Consider the following 9,871-nt stretch of genomic DNA (forward strand, 5'->3'; position numbering starts at 1 on the left):
GGGGATCAAATACTTATTTCATTCATGAAAATGCAAATTAATGTATAACTTTTTTTGTAATGCATTTTTCTGGATTTTTTTGTTATTGTTGTGTCTCTCACTGTTCAAATAAACCTACCACTGAAATTGTAGACTGATCATTTCTTTGTTAGTGGGCAAACTTACAAAATCAGCTGGGGTTCAAATAATTTTTTCCCTGACTGTATGTTGCAAAAATTTTAACCTGGATTGCCATAAACCCATGTTGCAGAATTTTCCTACCTGAGACCATCTCTTCTTGTGGCGGATCAGATTCTTGTCCTTGAGGTGAACCACCAGCATGTTTCCATGAGGCATGGTGACCACGATACGTCCTCCATACGGTGTCCTCACCAGCTTCTGATCCGGGATCTGGTGCTGCTTTCTGAAGAGGCCTTCATCAGTGTTCAAGAAGATGCTGATGACAGAAGATAAAAGCTACTAGTGTTCAAAAGAACATGAACACTGGAGACATCACTTCATTTTCCTATAAACAAACTCTCATAGTTTCACATTACCTGTAAACCTCTCTGATAATTTCAACAAGCATCTCTGCATATTGGTTGACGTGACGCCCTTTACTTTCAGGAACATCTCTAAAGGCATCATCAAAATAGACGTGCCCTTCGAAAGACACATCACTTGTTTCTCCTTCCTTCCTCGGCCTGTACTTGTCGAGTCTGGAGAGTTACACAAATCACATAAAGCTACTGTGATGTTGACATTAAATCTGTTTTTGCCAGGACCACAGTGAAGATACTGAAATCTCACAACGCTTTCCGTGTCTTCCATGAACATTAAAACAAAAATTATTCAGTTAAAAGTAGAGAAAAAAACAGCATCTGTAATAGAATATTACACAAACTGTGCAATGTACAGTATATTTATATTATTTAACAAAGTGGTCTGTGAAACAAACCGAAATATTGAAATGATCATCTTCATCATCTCATCGTAGCTCTCATGCCACATGGTTGCACAGAGGAACACCTTCACCGGGTATAGTGGTCTGAATCTGTAAATAACAGGATCTGCAGTTAAGAAATGGGTTTATCTTTAGAGCTGACAATAGGTATACAAATATACACACCTGCATCCCTGGGCTCCAAATCCTGACTTATACCATATCCTCATACATAAATATGCAGCACAGTAACACAACCATAAACAACTCGGATACCACTGCTAAATTGTATTTTCTGAATAAAATAATTGTACCTCTGATCTTATTTCAGGCACAAACCAGAACCAGACTAATCTCTACACTTCTCTTAAAGTCTCTAAACACCCATGAACCTCGCTCTGTAGGATCATCCCGATCCATCCGTCATACACAGCACACACTCACACTTACTGCTTCAGCCTGTCAGTCATCTGGACGTCAAATCGAGTGTTTAAAAGCAGTGACTGCTCTATAAATACTCCTTCATATGGTCTCTTGATGAACAGGTCCCGAGTCCTCTGAATGCGATACAGCCTGAGGTGCCACAGGTGGAGAGTGGCCAACACAAGACCGAGCCACCAGGACACGGCTGAACCTGAAAGGTACATGGTAAATTCCACCTTTAAAGTTTCTTACACTGTCTGACTCTACTGTGATGAAATTAGGAAAATATTTTATTTGTGGAAAATCTATAATGAATTTCTTCTTGTATATACATTGAATATTTCCTGAAAATTAAGAACTTGCGCCAAAAGAGTTAAATGTTTCAGGTCAGTGTTGTGTAGCTCAACCAAAACCATACTGTGCAACTGCAGAACTTTTTCATGTGACGATAATGTGCATTATTTCTTGATGTAACCCCAGTAGCCCCAGTTTATTACCTGTAAGCATGCCAATGTCAGATATCTGGGACATGTCAAGGAAACACAGAGTGTGCGTAACATCCAGAACCAGATGTGGAAACACACTGTCGTTCAGGCTTTGGTTTCTTCCATCTGCAATTACATTGCAATAGCCTGAGAAGTTGATGCTTGTACTTTCGTTCAGACTTCTTCTGTAGTCCTCATAGTAAACAACAACAGGGATGACTAAAACAGCCATAACAGCCAGAGAGGCCAGGTACAACGGTAGGATGAAACATTTTTGCAGGGCGCGCATCTTACAAGCTGCCAACGCAAACCAGTGGCAGAGTGCTGAGGAGATCAGCTGGACCCCGATGGTGATGGCAATAATTCTTGTCTCACGGCTCGGGATGGAGGTCACAATGCCCCAGTCCATTTTGGACAGAGGAACATAAGCTTCAAGAACAGAAGTGGTCACCGCAATCCTGAGCAGGCTGGAGAGGATGTGCAGAACATTCTGGCATTTGGTCATGTCTTTGCAAAGGTTCTTGAGGAAGATGGAGCTGCTGTTTTCCCCGATCACTCTGAAGTATTTCTCATACCAGTTGAAAGACACCAAGAAGGACCCACCAACAGCCAGGCCCACCCAAATGCTCATCCTGGTGTCACCTTTCATGATGTAGAGGATGAGGAACAGGATGTAGCCGAGCAAAATGAGGATGAAGGCGGTGATGGATGGCAGGAGGAAGCGGTTCCTTTCTTTGGCAGTGCACTGAGTGATCACCTGTAGGAGCGCAGAGAGGACGGCTACACCATTCAGTATTGTTGCATTGGTCACGATGTCCAAGTGTGGCATCGCCACGATGGTAAGAATCGCTGAACCCACGGACACCAAAAACTCAAAGAACAGAACCTGAAGAAGAATCAGCAGAGAAGGTCTTTTACATTTTACTGTGGGTTTGTTTGGTGAACATCTGCAGTGGCACTGTGAGCCTGGATGAGCCTAGGTCCACACTGTCACGAGAGTCAGGGGAGAAAAGCTGATCATTCAATGAAATATAGTCAATAATCAACACCTGACTAATAAAAATAAAACATTTGTTTTGAAATCCCCGTCATCATTTAAACTGTAAGCTAGCCAGCAGGTAGGACACCTCAGACCTAAAGAAAGTATGTATGATCTGGATATAGCCATGGTTTTTAGCTGGTATCACTAAGGTAATGGTTATGGAAGAGGCCCACCCACTTTTCTGTTGGGACACCTACATTATGGTTTCTGGTGCTGCTAGTGGTGAACATGCTCTGTTTCAGTGCGAGTTCATTTTCAAATCCAGTTCCCAAAATGTAATTGTTAAAAACCAACTTTTAGACTTGTTCACTCAGCTAAGATGCCCACTGTGTCAATTAAAGGTAATATTTTTGCTGCAGTATCATACCCAATTAGTTAAATGTAGAAAATGTAATTATCTGAAGTTCGGGGGAGGGATTTGACCTGAACTACCCCCCTTCTCGCTCTATTTAATTCTACCAAAACCACCATTCCTCTGTGTCTGCTGGTTACCAACCCAACTCCCCATGCAGTCAGTTAATTTTCATTCATCTCCCCCATCACTTAGTGAGGCCAGGTCTCAGCTAGTAAAATTATGTAGGACAGTAACAAAGTAACTATTTGTGATTAATTGATAACTTATAACTTTGTTTTCACTTCCAATACATATGATTATCTTTTTTTCCATGTAGATGAAATGCCATTAAGAAATCTTGTGAGGTTTCTCACCAAAACCACAGAGTTTTTGCCTGGCAGATTTGAGGATTTGTAACATGATTTCCAGATGCTCTTAAGTAAGAGCAGGATGCTGGAGGTGATGAGCGAACAGCCGATACACAGCAGAGCGAGAGGTTTCTGCTCTGCTGGGATGGTTGTTGTTCCTTCATTGGACAAGGTGATGAGGAGAAGGAAAGATGTCTGGAACAGAGACAAGACACATGTTGTCTCACAGAATGAAGAATAGGGAGTATAATACATTTTATAAAGGGTTTATAAAGCTGAAACTTTAGTATTTCTATGTGTTTGATAAGATATGATTACTTAAAATGAGAATTTGTTAACTTTACTATTTTCCACCTGGGAATTAATGGGATTAGCAATAGTCCTGGGAATTAGTAAACAATATCTGAAGCTAGGTTTTTCACAAAATATTGAATTTCATGAAAATAATTCTGTAGATTAGTAATTGACATTTTAAATGCGTCTTTCCCTCAGAAAGAACAGAAGATGTGCTTATGCACATCACAAAAACACATGCAGCCAAAAAAGCTATATACAAACACTGTTTGTTATTTATAGAACAAACCTTGCTACATAATGCCAACCCAAACACAAGCACCGCAACTACAAAGAGAGTGATGATCTTTAGTAGTTTGAAAAGTTTCCAGGGCGTTTGTTTATCTTCGATGATGGGGACCTCTCGACAGGTATCCCACAGCCTCCTAAATAAACACACCAAAATGTCAAACCCTAGGGAGGAATCTAGCGATGCAGGTAGATCAAATCAAATCAAATCAAATCAAATTTTATTTGTTAGATGACTAAAGTCTGTTAGTTACTGTACTGTAGGGTCAAATGTCTGAGAGAGAACTGTGTATGTTTGTAGGACGAGAGGAAAGAGCTTATATACAGCTCCTCTTGTGCCAAAACTGCTCCCATAATGAATTTAAGCATTAATGTCAGTCCAGACATGTTCAGTGCACAGCTCCAGTAAAACAAGACCACAAATTGAATGTTGTATATTCATCTCTCTTACACAATTAACAAAAAGTGAACATTAGGAGCATGACACAGGTAACAACTTCAGAAATATTTTCTACTATAATTTTTCTACTTGTCAATCACAAAATCAAACATTACTAAAGTTACTATACTTAAGTTGTTTCTAAAGAATTTGCTCCTTTGAGCATTAACAGATAAATGATTTGAATTAGCAATATTACTTGTATAAAATAACATATCAACAAAAAAAAGAGTCTACTTACTTGGACAAGTTTCTGTCTTCATCCATATTTCAGATTATTGTAAGCACTTTGCTTGACTGCTGTTGTGTAGGTAGACCTGATGTGTTACATTGTCATCAGGACAGATGAATCACAAGCACATTTAAACTGTCATTAAATGGCACCGCCCAAAAACGTGTGTGTGATGCAACAGGTGAACTCAAAAAGATAAGTTTAACCTGATATAAAGTTGAACCCTGACTCCCATATCTCTGCAGATTAGATTTTCTTTTATTTTATCTATATATCTATACATACACTTTTATGGCATTTTTGGCTTCCATAACAATGCTGGCATGTCCTACTTCTTGCTTTCTTGCAGTGCAGGTGCTTTTCTGCGTTGCTCTCTGCTTTGCTTACATTCTCCATTGAGATCCTTGTTTTTCTGCTCAATATTTACAGAAGGTCACTAATGCATACTTGCATATCATTGGGATCTTATTTTTTTTTAATGGACACAAAAGGCTAGAAACATATTTTAACACTTTTTATTGCTCAAGGGTTTGAGGAACATACAGCCTACTAACAGCAAAGCTCTTTTCTGATGTGCTGCTATACTGATCTACGGTGACTAAAAATAGCTGAAGCTAGTTCATATCAAAATGCCTCCATTCTCTTCAGAAAAAGTCTTCTCCAGAAACAACTTCTCCAGAAGACTGCAGTACTTGAAACAAAGACTCATCAATTAGAAGTTAACTGGGAACTAAATGGACTGTGTGGAAATGACACCACCTTACCATGGACCCAAAACAGTGGACAAGAGGATGCTAACTCACAGCAAATTCTCTCTCTGTAAGTAGTAGTCCTCCCTGGAACTCTCTTGGTGCAAAGCCAAAAAAAATAAATCACATCCCTGGGAAATGAGAAGACAAGCGGTAACCGGAGCCCGGCGGCCAGAGATCGCTGATCCTGCCTGGCCTGCATTACCATCCAAACAGAGAGCCTCATCAAGCCCTGTGCATAGTAGCAGTGCACAGCAGTGGACAGCTGCAAGAGGGAAAAAAACACAAAAAGCAAGACTTGACTAATCTGCTAAGCAGCTCCTTGAAAACCGAACAGTGGGCTCTCAACTTCATGTACCTTGCAGAAAGTGCACTTCTTCAATTATTAGAACTGTTTCTGAGACTGCTGACATCTTTTTAAGACAGATGGCATTTGCCTTAACAAGTCAGCAGTGAATCTCTTTATCTCAAACCTTTTGGTACATCCTGCATCACTCATCTGTTCCCCCTGCCAAGGACAAAAGACAAGAGGAGCCAAAACATCAAGAAGACTCAAAACAACACGTCAGCAAGCACAAAGGACAGCCACCTCTCGTTCCCCTGTCAAGTACAAGAGACAAGAGGAGCCAAAAACCAAGAAGCAACACTGTAACAAGTCAGTAAGCAGTAAGGGGAGACACCTCAGGGCCTGGCTGAGGAAACTTTAAACCATGAGGGGCATCAGGGTCCAGACAGAGGATCTCTCCTGAACATGCCAACCACCACAACTGGGGACTCACCCTCCTCACCGCCCCCACATCCCCAATCCACATCGAGTTCTCCCTCCTCCCTGGACACCCTGTTTCCCTCTGGAGTTTACAGACCAGATGATGGAACTGGTCCAAACTGACCCTCGCTCTTTCCCCCACCCACCTCCTTTTACTTCTCCTGCAACCCCCCTTCAGCATCCACCTCCACCTGCACCTCTGGCCTTAAGTCCTCAGCCAACTTCCACACGTCTCCACCACAGCACCATCCAGCGCCCCCATTCCACAGCACCAGCGAAATAATCCTCTGTCTGATAAAACCACAGGACGTCCTGTCAGCACAAGAGATTGTGTACAAACTTTCTCTTACCAATATCTACTGGGTTTAGGTTGCAAGGATGATGGCACTTGCTCTCAGGACAAATCGGGACCCAGTGGGCAAACAGTAGCTTTCCCTGTCCCTGTGATAATGGCTAATAGAAGGAGAATCATGCACCCTGTTCAGTCACATAATCCAAAAAATCTGTCAACAATTCCTTGCCATGCTCAGCCTGCTCAGGGCCCTCCCACAAAGGCAGCTTTATTAAATATTCACTCTCTTAACAAGTCATTCTTAGTCAATGATCTTAAAAGCATAAAATAAAGATTATTAGTGATATTTGAACTTGATTGAACAGTTGCTGTTAATAATATACAGGCCTCCAAGACAACCTCAATGTTTCTTTTGTCTCAACAGATTTTGAGCATATTGCCATAACTGGTGACTTTAACATTCATACTCATAATCCAAAAGACAAATTTGCACAATAATTCTGTGGTGTGCTTCAAATATGTGAGTTACTGCAACATCTGAAAGGACCCACACACACTCAAGGGCACACTGGGTTTAGTTTTAACTCAGGGTGTTGATATCTCAAGCAATGTTGTCAAGGATGCAGGTTGGTTTTACCTGCTACCCATAACACTTCAGTTGCTGTTAAAGAAAAGATATTTAAATTATCATACCGCATCTGTCTTTATGGAAGCTATGTCTGTATCAGTAATTCATAACATCAGAATGTACACCTGAAAGGGTAAAATACACCTCTGGTAAGCAAAAAGCGCCATGAGGGAACACTCTGGCAGTCACAAGTGAGAAACTAGGGTGCAGGAAAGCTGAGCACAAATGGAGGAAACAATCTTCAGATTCACTATGAGCAGTTTTTCTCTTTAGAGAGAGGCTTCGCATTTACAGCTCTGAAGTAAATAAGTCTAAGGTCATCAGCAGAAACATCAATAATTCTCATGTGTTGTTTGCCATTGTTGAGAAGCCAACTAATCCCCCAGTGCAGTTAGCCCCCAATTTTCTTTCTCAAATTAAATGCAATGACTTTGCATTGTTTTTAGTTTTTAAAGCAATCAAAAACATCAGACTGGCCATAAATTCCTCCATGTCAAACAGTGTGACCAGACCACCACTGCAGCCACACAGGAGCAATTTGATTGTCTCCATGCATTTACTGTTGTTGTTTGTCAAATTTCACACTCAATACACATCAGTACAGGTGATGTAAAAGACAGAGCAGTTTTTCTCTGCATATTCATCAAAGTGAATTTTGTGCATATTCTTTCAAGTCTTCTTTTGTTTTCTGGTTGTTTGAGTTAATCAGAGCTGGAGACAATCTACTGTAGAAGGGGTGCACAAAGTGAAAGTGTAGAAAACATGAGGGTGAAGACCAGTAGGAACGCAGACTTACACAGGAGTCACACATTACTATTAAACTACTCTACTTTTGGCTGTTCCTGTAAGGGGTCACCACAGCGAATCCAATTTGCATTATTAAATTTGGCATGTTTTTACACCGGATGCCCTTCCTGACACAACCCTCTCTACTTATCCGGGGTTGGGGCCAGCATAGAAGTCACTAACGTGAAACCCCCGTGGCTCGACACACACTCACTAGTGACACATTAAAAACACTGAAAAACCTCACTCTGAATGGTTTTGTCACTGGACTGCAAAAACAAGGGAAATGTTTAAAACATGTGCTTTTTAAAAAGGAAGAAAGTAAATAAAACTGAAATTAGAAACATTAACACATTCAAAGAACAGAGATACTAACATGTCTCTCTATAATCAGAAAGCATGATTTACAGTATAAGTTACTTTGGGTGATGTCCAGATACAAACAGCCTCAGACCAAATACAAAGCAAAGGAAGTCAGAGGACTTTGGCTGTTTAGTGTCCGTGTAATTATATTCAAATTTGTTGTGACATGATAAAGACAATGCTCTTCTCACCTCCTAAAGCTAAAAGTAACAGCCTGAGGCCCTTCAGATTGTTTGCTCACAAGGTGTGCTAAAGTATCTGTGCATCATCTTCACCAGTGCATTATCAGGTTTTCAGAGACCTGCATCACTGGATGTGTTGTGCATGTGTGAGCATAATGGCAATGTTTCTAGAACTGTTACACAGTGCCTGCAACATTTCTCTAATGTGCTGCTGCTCTCTGGTGGTGTACATATGGGTGAGCTTGTATGCAGCTAAGCCAGATGATTTGAACCACTTTACTAAGATCCAAAACCTGAAAAAGCAACTAACATCGTTGGTAATATGGCACTGTTACTCATAGGTGGCGTAAGAGTCGGGCTAGATGGGTGCACAGACTAGTCCTGGCTGTAGGCAGATATAGGCAAGCTGCTGTTACAGCTGTGGCACCTGATTGTAATGCCACTGCTAATGTTTGTAAAGAAGCTTATTTTTTTTTTGTAAAGGAGCTTATTTTTAAGCACTTTGCCTAAAGGTCTGTCCAGCAGAATCTACAGGACCTGTTACACATTGAAAGTATATAAAAGTAAAAAAGTAGAAAAGTAGAAAATAAATGTTATCTACACAATAAAATTTGACTTCAACCCTCCATTATCTATACCACTTATTCCTGAAAAGCCTAAATAATAAGAATCATATGAATCCCTTTACAACTTGTTTATGTAACCAGTACTTCATGGTGGTGATTTCCAGCAGCCCTACTTTGAGATTAATGCTGTGTACTGGGACTAAACAGGATGTGCTTGTGTTTTTAGTGAGCTGTTGGCTGAAGAGAAAACACACAGTGATTTCAGATCTATTTTAATGTGTATTACTGGACAAGACTTCCTAAGAAACGTTTTTTACATCAGCAACATTGTTGAACTTTGTACAACGGCGTAAACACTGAGCTCGGTAGCATTCAAACTGATAGGGTGTGCTGCATTCATGGAGCATTTCCAAAATGGCCATAACTCAAAATCCATAATTAAATTTATCATTGTCATTTCAGCCTCTGTCTCTGCAGCATTCCAAAGCCTCACAGCGATTACCCTAATTGGAACTATGGGCACTCCTCGTACAGTAGCTGGGAGGGGACATATAGGCTGGTGATTACATACTGTATCACAGTGTAATGGAGCCACTACTTCTATGTATTTACATGCAGTTACCTACTTTTGAAACAAAAATGTCTATTAAGTCAGAAATGTTGTTCTGCCTGTTTGCCTTTGAACTAATATGTTTATCAGTGCATGTGCACG

General features: G+C 40.6%; 1 protein-coding gene across 2 annotated transcripts in view; it reads right to left on the minus strand.

Annotated features, from left to right (window-relative positions):
- LOC109952811 (uncharacterized) overlaps positions 1-6,284 on the minus strand; it is a 13,497-nt gene extending 7,213 nt beyond the window's left edge. The window contains exons 1-9 of one of the 2 annotated variants that reach the window (XM_020588073.1): positions 5,935-6,284; positions 4,837-5,841; positions 4,158-4,293; positions 3,581-3,769; positions 1,843-2,716; positions 1,373-1,556; positions 938-1,033; positions 537-698; positions 262-436 (exon numbers count right to left, since the gene is read on the minus strand). In XM_020588073.1, the coding sequence (XP_020443729.1) occupies positions 262-436; positions 537-698; positions 938-1,033; positions 1,373-1,556; positions 1,843-2,716; positions 3,581-3,769; positions 4,158-4,293; positions 4,837-4,862 (1,842 nt within the window). In that variant the 5' untranslated portion in view covers positions 4,863-5,841; positions 5,935-6,284. The remainder of the gene's footprint in view (positions 1-261; positions 437-536; positions 699-937; positions 1,034-1,372; positions 1,557-1,842; positions 2,717-3,580; positions 3,770-4,157; positions 4,294-4,836; positions 5,842-5,934) is intronic. The other variant, XM_020588072.1, reaches the window with a different exon arrangement.
- Positions 6,285-9,871: the final 3,587 nt, after the last annotated feature.

The sequence above is a fragment of the Monopterus albus genome, unplaced genomic scaffold, assembly GCF_001952655.1.
Source record: "Monopterus albus unplaced genomic scaffold, M_albus_1.0 scaffold500.1, whole genome shotgun sequence".
Classification (NCBI taxonomy): Eukaryota; Metazoa; Chordata; class Actinopteri; order Synbranchiformes; family Synbranchidae; genus Monopterus; species Monopterus albus.